The 27,335-nt window shown below is 47.2% G+C and overlaps 2 protein-coding genes across 3 annotated transcripts in view; one reads left to right on the top strand and one right to left on the bottom strand.

Moving 5' to 3' along the window:
- The first annotated feature begins 472 nt into the window (after positions 1-472).
- tefm (transcription elongation factor, mitochondrial) lies at positions 473-8,902 on the top strand. The gene is made up of 4 exons (XM_078401466.1): positions 473-538; positions 4,039-4,511; positions 5,765-5,914; positions 7,346-8,902. The coding sequence occupies exons 1-4, from the start codon at positions 526-528 to the stop codon at positions 7,775-7,777; spliced, it is 1,068 nt and encodes a 355-aa protein (XP_078257592.1). The 5' UTR covers positions 473-525; the 3' UTR covers positions 7,778-8,902.
- Positions 8,903-11,969: 3,067 nt separating this feature from the next.
- atad5a (ATPase family AAA domain containing 5a) overlaps positions 11,970-27,335 on the bottom strand; it is a 41,425-nt gene continuing 26,059 nt past the window's right edge. Inside the window, exons 18-23 of one of the 2 annotated variants that reach the window (XM_078401465.1) lie at positions 27,218-27,282; positions 20,858-21,038; positions 19,064-19,239; positions 16,834-17,669; positions 13,329-13,487; positions 11,970-12,231 (exon numbers count right to left, since the gene is read on the bottom strand). In XM_078401465.1, the coding sequence (XP_078257591.1) occupies positions 12,153-12,231; positions 13,329-13,487; positions 16,834-17,669; positions 19,064-19,239; positions 20,858-21,038; positions 27,218-27,282 (1,496 nt within the window). In that variant the 3' untranslated portion in view covers positions 11,970-12,152. Of the gene's footprint in view, positions 12,232-13,328; positions 13,491-16,833; positions 17,670-19,063; positions 19,240-20,857; positions 21,039-27,217; positions 27,283-27,335 lie in introns of both variants that reach the window. The other variant, XM_078401464.1, reaches the window with a different exon arrangement.

Consider the following 27,335-nt stretch of genomic DNA (forward strand, 5'->3'; position numbering starts at 1 on the left):
TGGGCTAGACAATAGGTGCAGGAGGAGGCCATTTGGCCCTTCGAACCAGCACCACCATTCAATGTGATCATGGCTGATCATTCTCAATCAGTACCCCGTTCCTGCCTTCTCCCCATGCCCCTGACTCCGCTCTATCTAGCTCTCTCTTGAATGCATTCAGAGAATTGGCCTCCACTGCCTTCTGAGGTGATCATTAGATTTTTGCAAGAAAATAACTGCAGATGCTGGTACAAATCGAAGGTATTTATTTCACAAAATTCTGGAGTAACTCAGCAAGGTCAGGCAGCATCTCAGGAGAGAAGGAATGGGTGACGTTTAAGGGTCTCCACCCGAAAAGTCACCCATTCACTCTCTCCAGAGATGCTGCCTGACCTTGCTGAGTTACTCCAGCATCTTGTGTTTGTCTGGGGGGGGGGGGTTTGGTCGCTCGGAACCAATGTTCAGGGTGAATGTTGTCGGCCGGAGGAGGCGACCGGTCGCTCTGGGGGACCGCGTTAGCGGCTGCACGCGGCCTGCAGCGCCGGGATGTGGGCCCGAGGTGAGGGAGCGCCGCACGGAGGGAGGGAGGGAGCGCCGCACGGAGGGAGGGAGGGAGGGAGGGACGAGGCCGCTCGGCCCTTCACGCCGGATCTGGGTCATCGCGGTCACGTGTAGCCGGAACAGAGCGGCCCCGGGCGCCGTCTGTGTGTCAGACTGTGTGACTGTGTGTCAGACTGTGTGTCTGTGTGTCTGTGTGTCAGACTGTGTGACTGTGTGACTGTGTGTCAGACTGTGTGACTGTGTGTCAGACTGTGTGACTGTGTGTCAGACTGTGTGACTGTGTGTCAGACTGTGTGACTGTGTGTCTGTGTGTCAGACTGTGTGTCTGTGTGTCTGTGTGTCAGTGTGTCTGTGTGTCAGACTGTGTGTCAGTGTGTCTGTGTGTCAGACTGTGTGTCTGTGTGTCTGTGTGTCAGTGTGTCTGTGTGTCAGACTGTGTGACTGTGTGTCTGTGTGTCAGTGTGTCTGTGTGTCAGACTGTGTGTCAGACTGTGTGTCTGTGTGTCAGACTGTGTGACTGTGCGTCTGTGTGTCAGACTGTGCGCCTGTGTGTCAGACTGTGTGACTGTGTGTCTATGTGTCAGACTGTGTGACTGTGTGTCTGTGTGTCAGACTGTGTGACTGTGTGTCTGTGTGTCAGACTGTGCGCCTGTGTGTCAGACTGTGTGACTGTGTGTCTGTGTGTCAGACTGTGCGCCTGTGTGTCAGACTGTGCGTCTGTGTGTCAGACTGTGTGCCTGTGTGTCAGACTGTGTGTCTGTGTGTCAGACTGTGTGTCTGTGTGACAGACTGTGTATCTGTAGGAAATAACTGCAGATGCTGGTTTACATCGAAGGTAGACACAAAATGCTGGAGTAACTCAAGGGGACAGGCAGCATCTGAAGAAGGGTCTCGACCCGAACCGTCACCCATTCCTTCTCTCCAGAGATGCTGCCTGCCCCGCTGAGTTACTCCACATTTTGTGTGTCAGACTGTGTGTGTCTGTCACGTTGAACCTGTGCACAACCTGGGCTGAAGGTCATCAGTATCTGGGCAGGTGCTGGACCAAGACACAGGGCTCACACAGACAGGTCATTGCTGCACAGGTAGCCAGTCAGTATCAACATTCACCACATTCAGGTACAGTGACACCGAGGGCAGAGACCCAGCTGCTGTCTGTGTGGAGTTTGCACGTTCTCCAAATGTAGTTCTCAGCATTGTAGCATACTAGTCTGTACTTTCCCCTTCGCTCCATTGCTGATCAGGCTCATGGTAAGCTAGGCTACTGTCCAATTCACTTCTACCCCATACATAGACATAGAATGCTGGAGTAACTCAGTGGGACAGCCAGTATCTCTGGAGAGAAGGAATGGGTGACGTTTCGTGTGGAGACTCAACAGGCCTTCATGGTCAGGTCAAGATCCCTGCACTTACAACAACTGGGACCTGAAAATGGCGCCAATCTGGCGACTCTGTATACTGTCTCAGTTACTACTGCTACACATTTGTACTGTATCTGAGATGTTTATCTAATATGTATCTAAGTGCTTTTTGTATAGGAAAACCCCCCCCCAAAACTGCAGATGCTGGTTTAAATCGAAGGTAGACACACAGTGCTGGAGTAACTCAGCGGGTCAGGCAGCATCTGTGGAGAGAAGGAATGGGTGACGTTTCGAGTCGAGACCCTTCTTCAGACTGAGACCCTTGTTCAGACCAGTCTGAAGAAGGGTCTCGACCTGAAACGTCACCCATTCCTTCTCTCCAGAGATGCTGCCTAGAAACATAGAAAATAGGTGCAGGAGGAGGCCATTCGGCCCTTTGAGCCATCACCGCCATTCATTGTGATCATGGCTGATCGTCCACAATCAATAACCCGTGCCTGCCTTCTCCCCATATCCCTTGATTCCACTAGCCCCTAGAGCTCTATCTAACTCTCTCTTAAATCCATCCAGTGATTTGGCCTCCACTGCCCTCTGTGGCAGAGAATTCCACAAATTCACAACTCTCTGGGTGAAAAAGTTCCTTCTCACCTCAGTTTTAAATGGCCTCCCCTTTATTCTAAGATTGTGGCCCCTGGTTCTGGACTCGCCCAACATTGGGAACATTTTTCCTGCATCTAGCTTGTCCAGTCCTTTTATGATTTTATGTTTCTATAAGATCCCCTCTAATCCTTCTAAACTCCAGTGAATACAAGCCTAATCTTTTCAATCTTTCCTCGTATGACAGTCCCGCCATCCCAGGGATTAATCTCGTGAACCCATTCCCTCTCTCCCAGATGCTGCCTGACCTGCTGAGTTACTCCAGCATTTTGTGATACCCTCGTGCTGCACTGCACTGCCTCAATTACAAGGATGTCATTCCTCAAATTAGGAGACCAAAACTGTACACAATACTCTAGGCACTCCAATGCCTGACCCGCTGAGTTACTCCAGCATTTTGTGGCTAAGTGTTTTTGTATAGTGATACTTGTACTGAACTGTACACAAAAATGAATTTCACTGTACCTCGGTATACATGACAAATAAACTACATACATACATTAACCAGTATGTGCAGCTCCTTTCTACTCCTACTCCATTAAGGACATTGAACTCTGTCTTTCCTCCCATATCCCAAAGATCTGTGGGTTTGTTGGTTTATTACCCTCTCTCCCCGCCCCTCAATGTGCAGGCAGCATCTTAGAAGGATCCCGACCCAAAAGGTTACCTGTCCATGTCCTGCAGACATGCTGGTTTGCTCTAACCCGAACCCGCTGAGTTACTTTTAGTAAATTAGCATCTGCAGTTCCTAGTCTCCACGTTTTACATGCTCCGTACAATTACAGTAGGTAGAGCAAAAGGGGAAGATACAGAGTGCAGAATATAGTTCTCTGCAATGCAGAGCACCAGTTCTCAGAGACTGTCCAATGTCTGCCATGGGGCTGAGGTGAATTGGACAGTAGCCAGCTTGTGGAAAGATGTTCAGAAGCCTGTTGAGCAGTAGAGCAATGGAGAAGGTAGAGTGAATTGGATATTGCTGATGGAACTCTTGTGCTACAATGCTGAGAACTATATTCTGCACTCTGTATCTTCCTATTTACCCTATATAGTTTAGTTTGGAGATACAGCATGAAAACAGCCCACCGGTTCCACGCCATTCATGTTATTCTCATCTTTGCATCCACTCCCTACACACTAGGAGCAATTTAGAAGCCTGTTAATCTACAAACCTGCACGTCTTTGGGATGTGGGAGGAAACTGGAGCACCCGGAGGAAACCCACGCGGGCACTGGGAGAACATGCAAACTCCACACAGGCAGCTCCCAAGGCTGGGATCGAACCCAGGTCTCTGGCGTTGTGAGGCAGGAGCTCTACCAGTTGTGCCACTGTGCAGTCCTGTTGTAATTGTGTTTGACTTGATTGTCTTTATGTATAGTATTATCTGATCTTATTGGATAGCATGCAAAGCGAAGGTTTTCACTGTACTTTGGTACCTGTGACATTGATGAGCCTAAAGCTGATTCTCATGGCCTGTGTCTAGCTTGTGTATCTGCAGCTCAGCGGTGTGCACTGTGGCGACCTGTCCTCCCAGGTGCAGCTTGGCACCAGCGCTTCCTGCGCTGCACGCACTGCAATGAGGGCCGCCTCTCGCTGTCAGAGCTGTGGCACCTCGACTGCACATCCCCCGAGCTGAGCAGCACCGACCTGGACCGGCTCTTCACCCCCGGGGAACGGGACGCCATCCTGCAGGTGCTGAACACCGCGTCCCGCGAGGAGCTGTCCGGCATCAAGCTGCTGCGAGGCAGGAAGTCAGCCAACATCGTGCAGCACCGCCTCGAGAGCGGACCCTTCACCCACCTGCAGAGCCTGCTGCAAGTGCCGCTGTTCAAGCACAAGACCATCTTAAAAGTCTGCCAGTCCATCCTCAGCCCGCTGCAGGAGCCGGCAAAACGGGAGAAGAAACTGCACGGGCTCAAGTTCATCAAACCCGACGTGGAGAGGAAGCGGCTTTTGGTAAGTTTCAGGAGAACCTTCTGTTCATGTGGCATATCCAGCAAACACTCAGTCTTCTGTTACCCACGCCTGCTGTCCTGGGCACGGTTTAGTTTAGTTTAGAGATACCGCACGGAAACAGGCCCTTCGGCCCACCGGGTCCGCGCCGACCAGCGATCCCCGCACACTAACACTATCCTACAATCACCAGGAACAATTTTTACATTTACCAAGCCAATTAACCCTACAAACCTGCACGTCTTTGGAGTGTGGGAGGAAACCGGAGCTCCCGGAGAAAACCCACGCAGGTCATGAGGAGAACGTACAAACTCCGTACAGACAGCGCCCGTAGTTGGGATTGAACTCGGGTCTCCGGCGCAGCATTCGCTGTATGGCAGCAACTCTACCGCTGTGCCACCGTGCCACAGTGTACAGTTTGTTTACTCAAGCACAATGTTATGGATGACTTGATATAGTGCAAGATATTGAAAGCTTGAATACAAAGATACAGCATGGGAACAGGCCCTTGGTCCCACTTTACTTTAGAGATACAGTGTGGAAACAGGCCCTTCAGCCCACAGAATCCACGCTGACCAGCGATCACACCGTACACTAGCACCAGCCTACACACACACTAGGGACAATTTACAATTTTACCAAAGGCAATTACCCTACAAACCGTCTTTGGAGTGTAGGTGGAACCCGGAGCAAACTCACGCGGTCACAGGGAGAACGTACAAACTCCGTACAGACAGCACCCGTAGTCAGTATTGAACCCTGGTCTCTGGTGCTGTCAGGCCTCAACTCTACTGCTGCGCCACTGTGCTGCCCTTGATCACCGTGCACTAGTTCGATGTCATCCCACTTTTTTATCCCCGTGACCTCGTGGGTTTCTTCCGGGTGCTCTGGTTTCCTCCCCATTCTAAAGACGTGCAGTTTTGTAGGTTAATTGGCCTCTGTAAATTGTCCCCAGTGTGTAGGAAGTGGATGAGAAATTGGGATAAGATGGAACTAGTTGGACTGGGTGATCGCTGGGTGCCAGACACGGACTCGGTGGGCCGAAGGGCTTGTTTTCATGCTGGATCTAAACTAACCTGGGGAGGACCTGTACTGGGGTTGGTGTATCATTATTATACTTGACCTTCTGGCTGCAGCTGAGCGTGTTAGCGGCAATGAAAGCTCTACTGTGCATGCTGACCGTCAGTGGAGAATGATCCTGTTCAGCCTTGCTGTGGGGAATCAAAACCTAAACAAACCTCTCTGCTTCTGACAAGGCTGCAAAGACCATCGTGTCGATCGTGATTGGGATCCGTAGGATCGCGTGGGCTCACGTGGATAACAATCTCACCGTCCTGGACTGGGATCAGGAGGAGAGCCACCGCTACATGAAGGGACCCTATCAGCCTTCCCTGTACCTGGAGGAGGCAAGTCCAACACGATTCCTTCCCTTCCCTCCCCTCTCCCCATCTCTCTCCCGTCCCATCCTCTCCCTTGCAGGAAGGTAGTATATAAAATTATGCGAGGCCTGGATAGGGTTGATGGACAAAATCCTCTTCCCAAGGCGGTCATGTCAAAGACGAGAGCTTTAAGGTGAGAGCGGAAAGGTTTAAGGAGAGGTGCAGGGCAAAGAGTTTCTTTTAAAGAGAGTATTGGGTGCCTGGAATTTGCCACATTAGTGAAGGCAGATACGATCGTGGCGTTTATGAGGCTTTTAGACACACATGGATTGTGCAGGGAATGAAGGGATTATGGATCACTTGCAGGCCATAAGGTCATAGGTAATAGCAGCAGAATTAGGCCATTCGGCCCATCAAGTGTAAGTCATTCAATCAAGACTGATCGGTCTCTCCCATTCTCCTGCCTTCTATTCATAACCCCTGACACCCGTACTTAGTCAAGAATCTATCAATCTCTGCTTTAAAAATATCCATTGACTTGGCTTCCACAGCCTTCTGTGGCAAAGAATTCCACAGATTCACCACCCTCTGACTAAAGAAATTCCTTCTCATCTCCTTCCTAAAGGAACGTCCTTTAATTCTGAGGCTATAGTCCTAGACTCTCCCACTAGTGGAAACATCCTCTCCACATCCACTCTATCCAAGCCTTTCATTATTCTGTACATTTCAATGAGATTTTTCCCCTCATTCTTCTAAACTCCAGCGAATATAGGCCCAGTGCTGTCAAACGCTCATCATGTTAAACCACTCATTCCTGGGATCATTCTTGTAAAGCTCCTCTGGGCCCTCTCCAGAGCCAGCACATCCTCAGATACAGTGCCCAAAATTGCTTACGATACTCCAAATGCGGCCAGTCCAGCGCCTTATAGAGCCTCTGCATTACATCCCTGTTTTTGTATTCTAGCCCTCTTGAAATAAATGCCAACATTGCGTTTGCCATCCTTACTACCGGCAGGCAGAAGTCAGTTTACTCCAGCTGCATAATTTGCATCTCTTCCATCCTTTTGTCTCCCACCTTCTGTCTTTTCATCTCTGGCCTTTATCCAACAATGTGTCTATCATTCCCACCCTGAACCGTAACGACCTATTACCTGCCAGGCTTTGTCCTGTCCCTCTCTTCCAGCTTCCCTTTTCACCTCCACTACAATCAATCAGAAGTTGGGTCCCAGCCAGAGACATCACCCATCCGTGCACTCCAGGAATGCGGCTAGACCTGCCCAATTATTCCAGCACAACATTTGTGCCTATGCTTGAAAATAGTTCCTTATTGTGCTAGTGCTTTATTGAAAACCAGCATTTAGCTCCTTGTATCCAGAGATTACTTTATGTTTACAACAGACATTGTGGGCCGAAGGGCCTGTCCCTGTGCTGTCTGATCGATGTCCTAATCTTGTCCAGATTTCCTCAGCCGTGTCGAAGATCCCCGCTGCCGAGTTCTATGTCCTGGAGAAGCCCGGTATCTCGACGCAGAACACCAACCTGTTCCCAGTAACTCTGCACCTGCGCACGGTGGAAGCTATGCTGCACGGCTTGTTGTGCCCGCACTACCCACAGGACGGGCAGCACCGGGTGCTGAGTGTGGTCCGCACCGCCGTGGGCAAACACTTCCAGCTGATGGTAGGAGAGGCCCGCACCAGCGGCCGGGAGCTGATCCAGCAGCTGATGGTGGACTCGGTCACCCAGGAGAACCCACGGGTTGTCTTTCCCCAGGACGCACTTGCCCGCTACAGGAGGCTGTTTCAGAGAGCAGGGCCAGACCGCGGGGAGGAGATGTGCGATGCTTTGCTGCAGGCCATCGCTTTCTATGAATTTCTCTTTAACGATTCTTAAACATCACTACAGTTGGAGCAGACCCTTCTTGTCACCACTGGCGCAGAGGGGAGAATCAGACAGAACTTCGCAGATTTGATTTTTGTCCCTGCTCACAGACTTGTTAAGATTCTTGTGCTGCTGCCCTGGTGAATATCTGACTACAAATGTAACATTATGCAGAGGTGCACAAATCATACAGCTGCAGCTTTGGCCTGTATCTTGTTCAACCCAGTTTAACAATGAAACCTGTGGCATTTCCACTATTTCTGTTTTATATTTCACTCAAAAGCTTGGTGGCGCAGCGGTAGAGTTGCTGCCTTAGTGTCAGAGACCTGGGTTCGACCCTGACTACGGGGACTGTGTGTAGAGTTTGTAGATTAATTGGCTTGGTATAATTGTCCCTAGTATATAGGATCGTACTAGTGCAGTGGAGAGGGAACCTCTTTGTAGGTGGCTTGAAGCTAAAAAGTTGCTACAGAAATGCAAATCTGTAAAATTCTGTTAAGATTATTAGTCTCAGGTGATTGTATATTTCCCCTAGTATTACTTTGGTTGTGTATTTATCATTAAAGGACTTCACTGGAGTTACCGATAGAGTTAATGCGAGTTTGATGCCATCTGTGACGAGTTTGTACATTCTCCCTGTAATGGCATGGGTTTTCTCCGGGTGCTCCAATTTCCGCCCACATCCTAAAGACGTGCAGGTCTGTAGGTTAATTATCCTCTGTAAATTGCCTCAAGTGTGCATAAGAGCCTGTTTCTGTGCTGTATCTCCGTCTTATCTGTTAAGACGGCCAAAATAAACATCAAGAGATGCAGCATCAACATTTAAGGATGTCACAACTCGTGGAGTTGCTGCCTCACAGCACCATAGACTCGGATGAAGGGATTAAAAGTACCATTAGCAAATTTGCAGATGATACAAAGCTGGGTGGTAGTTTGAACTGTGAGGAAGATGCTATGAGGTTGCAGGGTGACTTGGACATGTTGTGTGAGTGGGCAGATGCAGTTTAATGTGGATAAGTGTCAGGTTATCCACTTTGGTGGTAAGAATAGGAAGGCAGAGTATTATCTGAATGGTGTCAAGTTAGGAACAGGGGACGTACAACGAGATCTGGGTGTCCTAGTGCATCAGTCACTGAAAGGAAGCATGCAGGTACAGCAGGCAGTGAAGAAAGCCAATGGAATGTTGGCCTTCATAACAAGAGGAGTTGAGTATAGGAGCAAAGAGGTCCTTCTGCAGTTGTACAGGGCCCTAGTGAGACCGCACCTGGAGTACTGTGTGCAGTTTTGGTCTCCAAATTTGAGGAAGGATATTCTTGCTATTGAGGGCGTGCAGCGTAGGTTTACTAGGTTAATTCCCAGAATGGCGGGACTATCATATGTTGGAAGACTGGAGCGACTAGGCTTGTATACACTGGAATTTTGAAGGATGAGAGGAGATCTTATCGAAACATATGATTATTAAGGGGTTGTACACGTTAGAGGCAGAAAACATGTTCCCAATGTTGGGGGAGTCCAGAACAAGGGGCCACAGTTTAAGAATAAGGGGTAGGCCATTTAGAACTGAGATGAGGAAAAACTTTTTCAGTCAGAGTTGTGAATCTGTGGAATTCTCTGCCTCAGAAGGCAGTGGAGGCCAATTCTCTGAATGCATTCAAGAGAGAGCTGGATAGAGCTCTAAAGGATAGCAGAGTCGGGGGGTATGGGGAGAAGGCAGGAACGGGGTACTGATTGAGAATGATCAGCCATGAGGGCCAAATGGCCTCCTCCTGCACCTATTGCCTATTGTCTCGGGTATAATCTGGATCTCTGGTGCTGTGTGTGGAGTTTGCAAGCTTTCCCTGTCTGCAGGGGTTTTCCTCCCACATTCCAAGAGAGCTGCAGCAATATTTGGAAACACATCTTTAAACATGTAGAGAAACGTGTGCCAAAGACAATACTAGTATGATGAAGGGCCCCAACCCAAAACAGTGCCTTAACCCCCCCATATTCTTGGGAGTAACTCCAGCAGTCTGAAGAAGGGACACCACCTGAAACGTCACCCACTTCTAACCAGAGATGCCGCCTGTCCCGCTGAGTTACTCCAGCATTTTGTGTTGATCTTTGGTGTAGACCAGCATCTGCAGTTCCTTCCTACACAATTAGGTTTTTTTGCTCAAGGTTGCACCATCTGCAGTTCCTTGCATCTTCAAGACTCTGAGTGTTCCCCAACACATCAAACAATTGAGCAGTACAAGAAATATATTTACAGCTTTTGTAAAGCCATGAAGAACATTAACAGGGAAGTCTGGACCAAGGTAAAATCCTGGGAAGACACAAAAAGCTGGAGTAACTCAGCGGGTCAGGCAGCATCTCTGGAGAGAAGGAATGGGTGAGGTTTCGGGTCGAGACCCTTCTTCAGACTGATGTCAGGGAAGGGGGCAGAACAAAGATTGAATGTAGTCAGAAACAGAAAGACTGGTGGGAGAACTGGGAAGGGGGAGAGGAAAGAGAGGGAAAGCAGGAACTATCTGAAGTTAGAGAAGTCAATGTTCATACAGCTGGGGTGTAAACTACCCAAGCAAAATATGAGGTGCTGTTCCTCCAATTTGCACTGGGTCTCACTCTGACCATGGTGAAGGCCCAGGACAGAAAGGTCAGATTGGCAATGGGAGGGGGGAATTGAAGTGCTGAGCCACTGGGAATCAAGTAGGTTTAGACAGACTGAGTGGAGGTGTTCAGCAAAACGATCGCCGAGCCTGCACTTGGTCTCGCCGAGTTAGAGAAGTTGACACCTGGAACAGCGGATACAGTAGATGAGGTAGGAGGAGGTGCAGGTGAACCTGAATCCTGGGATATGATGCGGACACTCATCAACTGTGGCAAGACTTGCATGCGACAACAGGCTACCAAGTGAACTTTGCAGTTTATAGGCATGACTTGGATTTATTTAATTTGATATCTTACATCAGAATGGGCAGTACAATGGCCCCATACAATGCTGGGGCACTTCATTCTATGTAATACTCCTGACATTAAAAAATGGGGAAATTAAAATATTTTAGTGGAAAACATGATGAATCTCGGTCATTCACAATTTCAGGTAATATTTTATCCTCCATTTGATGGTCATTCCCAAGAGTAACTTAGTTTCAGGCTGCTTAGGGTCAGCCTTGCATGAGTAATGCACTGTAAATGCAACCTGCTTTGTTTCCGGTCCTGTCCATAACACTTATAATTAATATGTAACCAGCAGTTGTGCTGGTTGAGAGGGGAAGAGAATAATAAATCAAAGTGGAGGGGATTTTATTTAGTTAATTAAAGACAAAAAATACTTTAGTTTAGTTTAGGGATACAGCCTGAACACAGAGCCTTCGGCCCATCAAGTCCATGCTGACCAACAACCACTCGTTCACACTAGGGCCACTTTAGAGGGCCAATTAACCTACAAGCCCGCACGTCTTTGGGATGTGGGAGGAAACCCACGCAGTCACAGGGAGAACGCACAAACTATGTACATCACCTGTAGCTAGGATAAAACCTGGGTCTCTGGCGCTGTGAGGCAGCAGCTCTACTGTTGTGCCAGAGTGTTGTCCTATTTTATTCCCCAAAATGGTGAGGAAAGTTGTGTTAATAAAAAATATATTATTTTGGGTTCCTGTTCCCATCGAGTGATCACATCACAAAGGAAAGGGCGGCCTGGTGGCACAGCGGTAGATTTGCTGCCTTACAGCACCGGAGACTACGGGTACTGTGTACGGAGTTTGTACGTTCCCCCCCTTGACCACGTGGGTTTTCCTCGAGATCTTGTTTCCTCCCACACTTCAAAGACTTACAGGTATGTAGGCTTGGTAAATGTAAAAATTGTCCCTAGTGTGTGTAGGAGAGCATTAATATGCGGGGATCGATGGTCAGCTCAGACCCGGTGGGCCAAAGGGCCTGTTTCCATGCTGTATCTCTAAATTAATCTAATGTTTGTTGAAATTGTTTGTCTCAGTTACCCAGCAAAATCAAACCCCCTACACCTCCAGAAGTCAGAAAGATTATTGGGTGAAGTTGTCGCGGGTGTTTGTAAAACCGGGATTGAAGGGCAAAGATTTAATTAACTCTCCACAAGTGTTATGAACAGACTGCACCAACAAAGGAGAATCATCATGCACTTGGTTTTTACAATCTTAGACAGAAGGTAGGCGGTTGTCCACTGCAATTAAATTAAGATTATCCAATATTCTGTTACAAAGATTCACATCATTTTACTGTACAAAAATATTCATACACGCACACACACTTGCACACAGACAAACACACACACGAGAACAGGAATCAGAAAGGAGCAGAGGCAAACAATCCCCAAAGATAGTCTTGTCTTCCAGGTGTAGTAATTTACTGTACAAATAATAGTGCCATCAGCTCAGGGGAAATCCGCTGCCAGGGATTCCAGTGTGATTTTAGGCAGTTCCAGGTGCACGCCATCCAAATAGTGCAGAAACCTGGAAAACAGAAACATCACCAGGTTTTCACTTTTTAAAGGGCACAAAATAAATGCAACTAGAACACGTTAACATTTGAAAGAGACAGTGGATGCCGTGGATATGAATTTCTGCACAGCACAAGTTCCAAACTAAGGCTGATACAAAGGTCCTTTATCAGCCTTCCCTGTTCCTGGAAGAGACAGGTCCAACTAGATTTCTTCCCCCTCCCTCCCTGACCAACCTTCTCCCTGTCATTCTCTCCATATCAGCGATCCCTGTACCTGGAAGAGGTAGACCCAACAAGATTCCCTCCCTTTCGTGGAGGGTGGGGGGGATAGAAGTATGTATAAAATTATCCAAGGCATGGATAGGGTCAATAGTCAAAATCATTTCCCCTCGCCCAAGGTGGAAATGTCATAGAGCTTTAAGGTGAGAGGAGCAAAGAATAAAGCAGATATGGAGGGCATGTTTTTAAAAATAAATCAAGTGGTGGGTCCCTGGAACTTGCTGTCAGGGGTGGTGGTGCAGATACGACACTGATGCTGTAATCTTCAGCAAAACACAGTGCTGGAATAATGCAACGGGTCAGGCAGCATCTCTAGAGAACGTGGACAGACGATGTTTCAGGTCAGTACCCTTCTTCAAACTGATTGTAGTGGGGGTGGGGGGAGGGGAGGAAACAAACTCTGGCAAGTCAGACAAGGCGAAATTTAACCTTAAGATAGGATGAATCTCTTGCCACCAGAGGTGCACTGGTGGATTTAACATGGTCCTGGTAGTGCACGCTTATTTCAGGCAAAGAATCACTACACAATGGGGCGGCTCGGTGCCACAGCGTCAGAGGCCCTGGTTCAATCCTGACTACAGATGCTGTCTGTACGGAGTTTGTACGTTCTCCCATCGACCTGGGTAGGCTTTCTCTTGGAAGGTTTCCTTGCACACTCCAAAGATGTACAGGTTTGTAGTTTAATTGGCTTGGTAAATTGTCCCAAGTGTGTGCAGGATAGTGTAAATGTGCAGGGATCGCCAGTCAGTAAGGATTCGGTGGGCCGAAGGGCCTGATTCAGTACTGTATCTGTATCTCTAAACTAAAAGAATGCTGCAAGGATCTGTACCTGCGCTTTGCTTTGCCCCGCTCCTTCAGTTTCTCTGCCCTGCAGATCGTACGGAGAGCTGGCAGATACTCTGTGGCACTTGCTCGCCTGTGACCCAGACCCACATATGCCTTGTTGTTGGAGAATACCGTTTGGAGAACATCAATCCTTTTAGATGCCCTGCTGAAAGACAGAAATAAATGTCAGCGTTTTATTTAAACTTCTCTTAGCTGAGGTGGTGGGGGAGATAGTGAAAAAGTTGTGTGTGCTATCCAGCCAGGTGATACTCTATACAATACTGCATACATACTATACATCAAGATAAAATGTTGACTCATGCACTTTTCATTCAGGCAGGTCATACTGCGTACAAGTACATCAAGGTTGCGCAAGAGAGAAAATTAATGATCGTAATAGATGCAAGGAGGGGATCTGTGGGGAAGACTGACAAAGAGTTGCCACATTCCAGTGCCATTTTATCAATCGGATAAACCAATAATTAATCTGCCATTGGTGCTGCAGGCGAAGGGGAAATAAGGAGCGCGTGTAAATCATGAACGCAGTAGAATTTTCCATAAGGAGGTTGTAGGTTGAAAAATCTTAGGAGTGTCAGCATTTCAAAGTAATGAAGTAAAGTCATAATTAATGAGAAAATAGACACAAAATTCTGGAGTAACTCAGCTGGACAGGCAGCATCTCTGGAGAGGTGGAATGGGTGACGTTTCAGGTTGAGATAGTCTGAAGAAGGGTCTCGACAGGAAACACCACCCATTCCTTCTCTCCAGAGATGCTGTCTGTCCTGCTGAGTTATTCCAGCATTTTGTTTCTACCTTTAGATGGAAACACACACCCCAACCCCACATAGTGGATGCTGAGACTTTGCATTGCAAATCAGGCGATGTCTGGAAGGAATGATGACCATGGAGGTGGGACTGTCCAGAGTTAATAGATTGGATTTTTGGAATATGGGCCACATAGTGGCACAGCAGAAGAGTTGCTGCCTTACAGCAAGCCAGGAGTGCCAAGACCCGGACAGTGAAGTCCACAGGTCGCGCTCATTCCACGCAACGCTCAAACTCTTCAGCTTGTTACCAACTAGCATCGATACCAGCATTCTGGCCCAGCTACTGCCTTTCATAGAAGCAGTGCCAGATTGTAGAAGAGGAATTTTAAAACAAAATGTCAGTGGTGTGAACTCTGTACACTCAGCTCACACGAGAAGGTTCCTGGATTTACAGGAACATCATCCTACAGAGAACAAACGTTAACTGCTAAATCCAGTCAGTGATTTAAACAGATTCTATTTGTGGCATCACGGTTGACTGAACTCCACATCCGACTTCCACTTTTTTGTACAAAGAGAAGAACTTGCGTACATATTATTCTCTCACAACCACAGAATATCACAAGGTCAACAAAAATCATTTTCAAGTGAGGGATGTTGAAACCAGGAGACAAGGATAGGGTTTAGCTAGGATTAAACCCAACCCCTAATGCATTAATTCCTTTCATTATGACCAAACAGAAGCATAAAAGTGGAGAACACAAAGTATTGGAGTGTCTCAGCAGTTCAGGCAGCATCTCTAGAGTACAGGGATAGGCAATGTTTCAGCTTGGGACCCTTCGGTCTGAAGAAGGTCCCGACCCGAAACGTCACCTTATCCATGTTCTCCAGAGATGCTGCCTGAACTGCTGAGTTACTCCAGCACTCTGTGAAACGTCACCTATCCATGTTCTCCAGAGATGCTGCCTGACCCGCTGAGTTACTCCGGCACTCTGTGAAACGTCACCTATCCATGTTCTCCAGAGATGCTGCCTGAACTGCTGAGACACTCCAATACTTTGTGTTCTCCACTTTTATGCTTCTGTTTGGTCATAATGAAAGGAATTAATGCATTAGGGGTTGGGTTTAATTCTAGTCCCAGGTCCTGACCTGAAACGTCACCTATCCATGCTCTCCACAGATGCTGCCTGACCCACTGAGTTACTCCAGCACTCTGTGAAACGTCACCTATCCATGTTCTCCACAGATGCTGGCTGCCTCGCTGAGTCACTCCAGTACTTTGTCTTGCACGCAAGATTTCATCATCTGCAATTCCTCATGTCAGCGTCATGTGGAAATATTCTGTAAGTTAGATACTTCCTCAGGACCGAGAGACATCAGATCAACAGAATTTAGAAGGAATCAGAATAAGGAAAAGCAGGAGATGAAGCATGAACTTAGAAAAGGTAACCGAATATATGGCAAATACTGGGAGATCACGTTATTAAAAATGGCAAGAGTGAGAATAATAAACCTAAATATCACAATTAAATATGGAGAAGGGGAAGTAGGCACACACAGTAATTACAAAAGACACAATGTAGAAACAAAGAACTTCAGTTATACCAAAGATAGACACACAGTGCTGGAGTAACAGGAAGTCAGGCAGCATCTCTGGAGAAAAAGGATAGGTGACGTTTTGGGTAGGGTCCCTTCTTCAGACCTGTCTGAAGTCTGACCCGAAATGTCACCCATCCATGAGTAACTCCAGCACTTTGTGTCTACCCATTATAACAGATATGGAGCAGCATGGTGGTGCAGCAGTAGAGTTGCTGCCTCAGAGCCAGAGACCCGGGTTCAATCCCGTCTATGGGTGCTGTCTGTGTGGAGTTTGAGTGTGTAGGATTGTGCTGATGTGTGGGGTGGATACACTGGTCGGCGTGGACTTGGTGGGCCGAGGGGCCTATTTCTGCACTGTATCTCTAAACTAAACAGAGCACAGAGTCTCTCCCATCGGGCAAATGGCACGGATGTGTGAAAACATACACCTCCTTCAAGGACAGTTTCTTCCCAGCTGTTATCAGGCAACTGAACCATCCTACCACAACTAGAGGGCAGTCCTGAACTACTATCTACATTACTGGTAACCCTTGGACCATCTTTGGTCAGACTTTACTGGCTTTATCTTGCACTAAACTTTATTCCTTTATCAATACATGATTATAATCAGTGTACAGTTACATATCTGTACACAGTGAATGGATCGATTGTGATCTCTAATGTCTTTCTGCTCTTTAGGAAGGAACTGCAGGGGCCGGTTTACACTGAAGATAGACACAAAATGCTGGAGTAACTCTGCGGGACAGGCAGCATCTCTGGATAGATGGAACGGGCGACGTTTCGGATAGAGACCTTTCTTCAGACTGTCAGGGGAGAGAGAGACACACAGAGATATGGAAGGTAGACACAAAATGCTGGAGTAACTCAGCGGGTCAGGCAGTATCTCTGGAGAGAAGGAATGGGTGACGTTTCAGGTCGAGACCCTTCTGAAGAACGGTCTCGACCCGAAACGTTACCCATTCCTTCTCTCTAGAGATGTTGCCTGACCCGCTGAGTTACTCCAGCATTTTGTGTCTACCTTCGATTTAAACCAGCACCTGCAGTTTTCTCCCTGCAGATACGGGACTGCGGACTGGTTAGCACGCAACAAAAGCTTTTCATTGTACCCTCAATACACGTGACAATAAACTGAACACAACACACCTGGTGTGGTAGTGCAGATGATCTGTGAAGGCTGGGGTGCAGTGTGGGTGATTTGGAACGTGCAGCGTGAGCTCCTCCATCACCCCCACGCCAGACTCTGTGCACTTGGTGCCGGACGAGTCCAGGGTTCTGGTTATCTGCGAGCGGCATTTGCTCCAGCTCAAGGCCTCCGCGGCAGCTCTCACCTCCGCGAGGCAGCGGAAGCTCCACCACTCTCCCGGGTCCAGCCTCCGCTCGTCCAGTATGCCCGTTTTAATCTCCGCAGCTGCCCAGTGGTAACTGCACAAACCCTCGCTCTCCTCTGCCCCGCCGCTCAGATACGAGTCCAGGAACGAGACCGTGTCGGCAAACTCGGCCAGCGACCCCAGGCACGACGACACCAACTCGCTGCACCTCTTTTGTGCCGATGTCCTGTGCTTCTTCACAGTGCCGATTGAGGAACCAAACCTGCTCTCGGAGGGATCGCCCTCATTCACTGCACTGGCCCGGCCTCCTGACGGCACCTTGTCAACAACATCAGACGATGAGGTAGAAGTTTCATTTAGTAACGTAACAAATACACTGCTGATGTTCAGCTCCTGGTCAAACAGGTCACTGTCGTCGAACAGGGAAGGTTTTCTGCGGTGCTTCGTCCGGCCCGAGATTGTCACGGGGCTGGAGTTGGCCGGGGAATCAGTGGCTTTCTCATTCTCCGGCTTCTTTGGATGGGGAACGGCGCGCCGTGGAAGGGGCAGAAGGAACTCTAAGCTGCTGAATATGAAGTCCAGTCGCCGCCGCTGGAACTCCAGCAGGACCTGCACTTGGCTTCGCCACTGCTCCAGGGTGAGGGAGTCGCGCTGGAACACAGATGACAAATGGCAGGGCCACGGATCAGCAACAGCAGAACAATGGCTGTGTCGTCCCCCCGACCCACCCACCCAGTATAACGCAGCCTCAGACATCACCCACACACTCTTGCAAAAGCACATCCCAAGAAGGGACTCAACCCGAAACGTCGCCTGCCCATTCCTTCCACAGATGCTGCCTGACCTGCGGAGTTACTCCAGCACTTTGTGCTTTGCTCACGATTCGAGCCTCTGCAGTTCCTTGTGCCTCTTATTAGAAACATAAATAGGTGCAGGAGGAGGCCATTTGGCCCCTCGAGCCTGTACGCACCACCATTCATTGTGATCATGGCTGATCATCCACAATCAGTAACCCGTGCCTGCCTTCTCCCCATATCTCTTGATTCCACTACTCCATCTAACTCTCTCTTAAATCCATCCAGTGATTTGGCCTTCACTGCCCTCTGTGGCAGAGAATTCCACAAATTCACATCTCCCTGGGTGAAAAAGTTCATTCTCACCTCAGTTTTAAATGGCCTCCCCTTTATTCTAAGACTGTGGCCCTTGGTTCTGGACTCGCCCAACATTGGGAACATTTTTCCTGCATCTAGCTTGTCCAGTCCTTTTATAATTTTATATATTTCTATAAGATGTTCTCCAGAAATGCTGCCTGACCCGCTGAATTACTCCAGCACTCTGTGAAACGTCACCTATCCATGTTCTCCACAGATGCTGCCTGACCCGCCAAGTTACTCCAGCACACTTCTCCTCTACCAGCTCATGATCTGTATCTCTCCACATCCATGTGCCTATCTAAAAGCCTCTTACATCTCCCCCACACATCTCCTTTAAACTTTTGCCCTCTTAAAGCTAGTCTTGGACAGGTCTACCCTGGGCAAAAGGTGCTGACTTGTCTATCCTGTCTACGCACTGTTAGCTTGCCTGGTTACTTATTCATCAGTAATCCTATCCTGGTTTTTCATTGACTTGTCACTGGAATACAGTTCTGTAGATGCTGAACATACTCAGCTTTCCTTTATCCACTCCTCACAACTGGTTGTATGTCACATGCAGATCTCAACAATACGATAAAACTTTATTTATCCCAGGTGGGAAATTGACCTGCCAACAATCGTAAAATACAAGATACACGAAACATGAAATTAAAATGACGAGTGGAAAGGATTGGGGATGGGCAAAGATTTGGGGAGGGCGAGGGGAGGAGTTGTTCAGTTTGATAGCCACAGGGATAAAGGTTCTCCTGTGGCATTCTGTACTGCATCTTGGTGGAACCAGTTTGTTGCTGAAGGTTCTCCTCAGGTTGACTAGTGTGTCATGGAGGGGGTGAGCTGCAGCCTTTCTGATATGAAAAGTAAACCAGTTAAGTGATAGCGGGGAGCCATTACCTTGAACATCGAAAAGAGGCTGTCTGAAGGTTCTGCATTGCCTTTGAAGCCGAGCAGGTTCTCAGCACATCCCGTATTGCATTTGGGAACCTCCTGCATCTTCCCAGCAGAGCTGCCCTTTGACAATCTCTCCACCGCATCTTCAGCCGTCTTGACCGGTTCTTCCTCAGCCGAGTCTGAAAAAACAGGATAGAATTCCTTTGGTTTACGGTGAAATGCACATTAAAAAGGTAAAGATCACTTTTTTTTTTTAACAAAAGGAAGATAAAACATATTTATTATTTTGCAATAAGGCCGTATTTTAGTGCGTACAAACACATTGCTAATCTCCAAATTGGTCATGAGCAGCCTCAAACCCACCTGGCCCAACTTCTAAAGTGGCCGCACGTGGGAATAAGCTATAAAAACACAAACAAGATCCTATGGACAGTAAGAAGCACTGGGGGCAAGTCGATAGGCGTGTTTGTGATGGGTAGGCTATACGATGGGGGTTTGCAGGATTTAGAATATCTCACTCTGATGTGGAGAGGATGTTTCCACTAGTGGGAATCTAGGACCTGAGGTCATAGACTCAGAATAATAGGACATACTTTTAGAAAGGAGACGAGGAGGGTTATTTATTTTTTTAGCCAGAGGGTGGTGAATCTGTGGAATTCATTGCCACACAAGGCTGTGGAGGCCAATTCAATGGATATTTTTAAGGCAGAGATTGACAGGTTCTTGATTAGCACATCTGAGATTATGGGAAGAAGGCAGGAGAATGGGGCTGAGAGGGAGAGATCAGCCATGATTGAATGGCAAAACAGACACGATGGGCCAAATGGCCAAATTCTGCTCTATCACTTATGAACTTTATTGATTTTGATGGTTATGTAGGGGCAAAGATTAAGGATTTTTCTGATAATTCCCCCCAAAAAACCAAGCACATCAATGGTAGGTAAATTGGTTTAGGGAGCTTCATTCTGATAGTGTCTGCCCAAGTAAGATTCTAGTAGAGCATTAATTTTTTTCCCTATAAGTTCATGGAAACGTGGTTTCGTGGTTTACAAGGTCACCGAACAGAACTGAGCACCCTGTTTGGACAGGCCATTGATTAATCCCATCCTCAAACAAGAATGCGGGCAATGGGCATCTCCAAGAAGCCAAGTCTAAGTCTATGGTTAGACTAACTACCCTACCTTGACATTCAGATGCCATCCCAAAACAAAAAGACTCACCAAGACAGTTATACAGCTCAACAGCCAAGACTGTTTCATTGTTGTACGTCCCAGACAGAACAAAGAAATTCACACACACACATATATATACATACACACACACACAGACATAGAGTGATACAGTGTGGAAACAGGTCCTTCAGTCCAACTTACCCACACTGGCCAATATGTCCCTGCGACACTAGTCCCACCTGCCTGCGTTTGGTTCATATCCCTCCAAACGTCTTACCTCATATACCTGTCTAACTGTTTCTTAAATGTTGGGATAGTCCCCGCCTCAACTACCTCATCTGGCAGCTTGTTCCATACACCCACCACCCTTTGTGTGAAAAAGTTACCCCTCAGATTTCTATTTTTTAAAAACATATATACCCACACACACACAATATATACATACCTATATATACACACACATATATACATGCACACGCACATATATATATATATACACACATATATACACACATATATATACATACACACACACACACACACATGTATACACACACACACATATATATATATATATAACACACAAAAATAATCGAAGAATAATACTGTAGTAGAGCTCACTCACCCTCAGCAGGGAGAATCTTATCCACTTTGTAGCCACCGCCACTTCCCACCCAGAACTGCAGGTAGAGGATACTCTGCCGGATGTCGCATTTATTAAGAGCAAGGAGTGTAGCGAGATCCTTCATATCCGTCCTTAAGTTTTCAGCTAGACACAAGAGCTGGAGGTAGCTGGCAACGTTTGCCTAGTGGTTGGAGAAGAAAACAGAACACCAATTGATGCACTTGGGTAACGCTTTCTGTTTACTGCCTCCTTACCACAATCCAAATATTAGACTTTAGACTGGAGGTACAGCAGGGAACAGGCCCCTCGGCCCATCAAGTCCGTGCTGACCAGCGATCACCCCACTACACTAACACTAGCAGGGGGATGGGAGCTGGAGCAGAAAGACAGAGGGGTGTAAAATGAGGGTAGAAGCAACAGGTAGCAAGGTGAAAAGTAAAAGTGGCAGGCAGACAAATCCAGGGCAAAAATCAAAAAGGGCCACTTTTCAACATAATCGTACAAGGGGTAAGAGAGTTGTAAAAACAAGCCTGAAGGCTTTGTGTCTCAATGCAAGGAGTATACGTAATAAGGTGGATGAATTAAATGTGGAGATAGTTATTAATGATTATGATATAGTTGGGATTACGAAGACATGGCTCCAGGGTGACCAAGGCTGGGAGCTCAACATCCAGGGATATTCTATATTCAGGCGGGATAGACAGAAAGGAAAAGGAGGTGGGGTAGCGTTACTGGTTAGAGAGGAGATTAAAGCAGTGGAAAGGAAGGACATTAGCTTGGAGGAAGTGGAATCGATATGGGTAGAGCTACGAAACACTAAGGGGCAGAAAACGCTAGTGGGAGTTGTGTACAGGCCACCTAACAGCAGTAGGGAGGTTGGGGATGGCATCAAGCAGGAAATTAGAAATGCATGCACTAAAGGCGCAGCAGTTATAATGGGTGACTTCAATCTACATATAGATTGGGTGAACCAAACTGGCAGGGGTGCTGAGGAAGAGGATTTCTTGGAATGTTTGAGAGATGGTTTTCTAAACCAACATGTCGAGGAACCAACGAGAGAACAGGCCATTCTAGACTGGGTATTGAGTAATGAGGAAGGGTTAGTTAGCAGTCTTGTTGTGCGAGGCCCCTTGGGCAAGAGTGATCATAATATGGTAGAGTTCTTCATTAGGATGGAGAGTGACAAAGTCGATACAGAAACAAGTGTTCTGAACTTAAAGAAAGGTAACTTTGAGGGTATGAGGCGTGAATTGTCCAAGATAGACTGGCGATTGATGCTGAAAGGGTTGACGGTGGACATGCAATGGAAGGCATTTAAAGGTCGCATGGATGAACTACAACAAGTGTTCATCCCAGTTTGGCAAAAGAACAAGCCAGGAAAGGTAGTGCATCCGTGGTTAACAAGGGAAATCAAGGATAGTATTAAAACAAAAGATGAAGCATACAGATTAGCCAGAAAAAGTAGCATACCAGAGGACTGGGAGAAATTCAGAGTCCAGCAAAGGAGGACAAAGGGCTTAATTAGGAAAGGGAAAATAGATTATGAGGGAAAACTGGCAAGGAACATAAAAACAGACTGCCAAGAGAAAAAGATTAGTTAAGGCAAATGTAGGTCCCTTGCAGTCGGAAACAGGTGAATTGATCATAGGGAACAAGGAGATGGCAGACCAATTGAACAAATACTTTGGATCTGTCTTCACTAAGGAAGACATAAACCGTCTGCCGGAAATAGCGGGGGACCGGGGGTCTAAAGAGATGGAGGAACTGAGGGAAATCCAGGTTAGTCGGGAAGTGGTGTTAGGTAAATTAAATGGATTAAAGGCAGATAAATCCCCAGGGCCAGATAGGCTGCATCCCAGAGTGCTTAAGGAAGTAGCCTCAGAAATAGTGGATGCATTAGTGATAAGTTTTCAAAACTCTTTAGATTCTGGAGTAGTTCCTGAGGACTGGAGGGTAGCTAATGTAATCCCACTTTTTAAAAAGGGAGGGAGAGAGAAAACGGGGAATTATAGACCAGTTAGCCCAACATCGGTAGTGGGGAAAATGCTAGAGTCAGTTATTAAAGATGTGATAGCATTACATTTGGAAAGTGGTGAAATCATCGGACAAAGTCAGCATGGATTTACCAAAGGCAAATCATGTCTGACGAATCTTATAGAATTTTTCGAGGATGTAACTAGTAGATAAGGGAGAACCAGTCGATGTGTTATATCTGGACTTTCAGAAGGCCTTCGACAAGGTCCCACATAGGAGATTGGTGTACAAACTTAAAGCACACGGTATTGAGGGTTCAGTGTTGAGGTGGATAGAAAATTGGTTGGCGGACAGGAAGCAAAGAGTAGGAATGAACGGGTCCTTTTCGGAATGGCAGGCAGTGACTAGTGGGGTACCGCAAGGCTCAGTGCTGGGACCCCAGTTATTTACAGTGTATATTAATGATTTGGACAAGGGAATTGAATGCAATATCTCTAAGTTTGCGGATGACACGAAGCTGGGTGGCAGTGTTAGCTGCGAGGAGGATGCTAGGAGGCTGCAGAGTGACTTGGATAGATTAGGCGAGTGGGCAAATACATGGCAGATGCAATATAATGTGGATAAATGTGAGGTTATCCATTTTGGCAGCAAGAACAGGAAAGCAGAGTATTACCTGAATGGTGACCGATTGGGAGAAGGGGAGATGCAACGTGACCTGGGTGTCATGGTGCACCAGTCATTGAAAGCAAGCATGCAGGTGCAGCAGGCAATGAAGAAAGCGAATGGTATGTTGGCATTCATGGCAAGAGGATTTGAGTTTAGGAGCAGGGAGGTTCTGCTGCAGTTGTACAGGGCCTTGGTGAGACCGCACCTGGAGTATTGTGTGCAGTTTTGGTCTCCTAACCTGAGGAAAGACGTTCTTGCCTTAGAGGGAGTACAGAGAAGGTTCACCAGATTGATCCCTGGGATGGCGGGACTTACATATGAGGAAAGACTAGATAGACTGGGCTTGTACTCGCTGGAATTTAGAAGACTGAGGGGGGATCTTATAGAAACATATAAAATTCTTAAGGGGTTGGAGAGGCTAGATGCGGGAAGATTGTTCCCGATGTTGGGGGAGTCCAGAACTAGGGGTCACAGCTTAAGGATAAGGGGGAAATCTTTTAGGACCGAGATGAGAAAACATTTCTTCACACAGAGTGGTGAGTCTGTGGAATTCTCTGCCACAGAAGGTAGTTGAGGCCAGTTCATTGGCTATATTTAAGAGGGAGTTAGATGTGGCCCTTTTTGCTAGAGGGATCAGGGGGTATGGAGAGAAGGCAGGTACAGGCTACTGAGCTGAATGATCAGCAATGATCATATTGAATGGCGGTGCAGGCTCGAAGGGCCGAATGGCCTACTCCTGCACCTATTTTCTATGTTTCTATGTTTCTACACTAGCACTATCCTACACACTTAGGACAATTTACAATTTTACTGTAGCCATTTAACCGACAAACCTATTCATTCTTGGGAGGAAACCGGAGCACCCAGAGGAAAATCACACGGTCACAGGGGAAACGTACAAACATCGTACAGACAGCACCCGTAGTCAGGATCAAACCCAGGTATCTGGCGCTTTAAGGCAGCAACACAACCGCTGAGCCACCACTTCTTGTGTATGGGCAAGAATGACATCACAAGCACCAGACAAAACGATTACATTGGATAATTATCAGCATCAGTCACAGGAGCATACTCTGCTGCAAGTGTCTGGAATTCATTTTGCACACACAATTTTCAGTTAAGGACGGAAATGAAAAGGATTGGTGCAGGCAGACGAGACGAGTTTATTTTGGCATTACATTCCAGCACAGACATTGTGGGCCGAAGAGCCTGTTCCTGTGCTGTACTTTTAAAATATTCTATGAAAGGAGGAACGGGACCAAATGGACCAACTATTCCAAAGCTCTACCAACTGTGCTACTGTGGCACCGAATTATGGAATGTAGTCTGAATGACAGAGCACAGGACGGTGGGTGATGGAGATTTTAACTACATGGAGATTAAGAGTCAGTCCTGTGAGCTATTCAACACAACTACAGTGGAGTTGCTGGGGTGGGGGCTTGCAAGTTATGGGGAAAAAGGTACAAGGTTGTATTGGACTTCTGTGGGTGCAGAATTCAGAGGAGCAGACTGAACTCAAGCATTGGGATATATCACAGGATTCACATACTATGGCTGATAGCATCAGACTATCAGGCAGTAGGAAAAATCTGCTGATACTGGTTTAAATCGAAGGTGGGCACAATATGCTGGAATAACTCAGCGGGTCAAGCAGCATCTCGGGAGAGAAAAGGGTGGCGTTTCGGGTCGAGACCTTTCTTCAGACTGAGCCGAAGGTTCAACCCAAAACGAGATGCTGCTTGACCCGCTGAGTTACTCCAGCATCTTGTGCCTTCGTAGCTTCAGACTACTGTCTATCTTCTGACAGCATGTGCGGTTTGAATGCTGAATGACTGATTTCCTGCAGCATCAAAATCACCCGGTTTAACAATAAGCAGGTTTTTTTAAAAAAAGAGGCTACGCAAGTCATTTAAACGCTGCTGCATATCTGGTCAATTTCTACCAGCGAGTTCCTCGTTGTTTTATGACGCGGTGAAAAGGAGGACGTTTAGCTCCTTAAAATAGCATCGAAGAGTGACGAGGCGCTGGTGAAATGTGGAGAAACTGACTCGCAGATGGCACAAATTCAGAGTAAAAGTGCGAAATGGGTTGGAAGTAGACGGAGAATGCCTGAAAACAGCGAGACAACATCCCGACTACAGTTGAACATGCAGCTCAGACAGTGTAGGGTTTCGCAAATGTTCCAGAGCTCACTCCTTGATGCCCAGGTTGTATTTATTTCACTGGTAACAGTAACACAAGGATTACTGTAGCAGAGGCCACTGGCTGGTGCTGGGCTGGAGGGAGGACAGACCCACACACTGGGATTTGGTTCCAGACTGCCCTCTGTAGGTGGTAGGATACAAGCTGAGGGACAGATTGGGCTTGGCTACATCTGTAAGGTGGCCAACACTTGAAGATGCGGAGTAATAAGTATACTTGTGAGAAGATAACATGGCGCTAGGCAGATCTGCGTAAAAAGTGACGATAGGAGGAGATGGGATTTCACAACACTGGAACATATGTCAGCAAGCTGGAAAGCGTGCACCGAAGATAGACACAGAAAGCTGGAGTAATTCAACGGGACAGGCAGCATCTCTGGAGAGGGCACGGAAGAGTTGCAAAGATGTTGCCAGGACCCGAGGACCTAGCTTTAGGGAGAGGCTGGGCAGGCCTTTATTCCTTGGTGCGTAGGAGGGCGAGGGGTGATTTTATCGAGACGTATAAAATCATGAGGGGAACAGACAGGGTGAATGCATAGTCTTTTACCCAGGGTGGGGGAAATAAAGAACCAGCCTGTAGGTTTAAGGCACGAGGCAAAGATTTAATTAGAAATCAAAGGACAACTTCTTCACTCAGAGGGTGGTGGGTACATGGAACGAGCTGCCAGAGGAGGTAGTTGAGGCAGGTACTATAACAACATTTAAAAGACATTTAGAGATGTAGATGGATAGTAGGGATATGGGAGGAATGGGGGCAAATGGGATGAGCTTAGATGGGACATCTCGGTCGGCATGGATGAGTTGGAACGAAGGGTCTGTTTCCGTCCTGTATGACTATGACTCAGACTCAAAGCAAAACGACTTTGAACATCTGTAGTTGCTAAATTCAAATGTACTGTGTAGCGTGTGAAGTTTCCAAAGTGTAGTCAATTCTTGATTAGATATACAGGAACCGATTCTCACACGGAAAGAATCTGTAAATAATGACGCAGTAATGACTAACTATCATTTAGTGGAGACGGACAGACAGACTGCAGATGCTGGAGAGTTAAGCAAAACACAAAGTGCTGGAGTCACCCAGCAGGTCAGGAATCATCTGTGGAGGGAATGAACAAGTGACGTTTCAGGACAGGACCCTTCGTCAGACATTGGTGCAGTGGAGTGAAAGCTGGAACAGATGTAGGTGGAGGGGTGGGAGAGGTTTATAAAGCCTGGCAAGTGATGGGTGGATACAAGGGAGAGATTGATTGTCACTTGCTCTACCCCATCTGCCAAAGACTAGAGGTGAAAAGATGACAAAAAGCCAGAGGGAGTGATATGCTGGAAGAGGACAGAGAGAGGTGGGATGGGTAAAGGAGGCGGGGTTGGGAGAAAAATGGGTGTACATTAGGGTGGAGGCACAAGGGGGGGAAAATAAGAGGACGAGTTGAAATGACGTATTAGTTTTGACACCCCAGAGGCCATTTCACTGAAGAGACATTTCATCAACAATTTCACTCAAAAATCAAAAGAAACTTACCGAGGATGGCATTTTAAAACGAATTTCTTCGAAGCAGCTTTCAAACATTAAACTGAAGTTGGGATCTAGGGAACAAATGCAAACACAGGGGTAAATAAGGAGCAGATTTGCAATAAAT

The sequence above is a fragment of the Rhinoraja longicauda genome, chromosome 6, assembly GCF_053455715.1.
Source record: "Rhinoraja longicauda isolate Sanriku21f chromosome 6, sRhiLon1.1, whole genome shotgun sequence".
Taxonomy (NCBI): domain Eukaryota; kingdom Metazoa; phylum Chordata; class Chondrichthyes; order Rajiformes; family Arhynchobatidae; genus Rhinoraja; species Rhinoraja longicauda.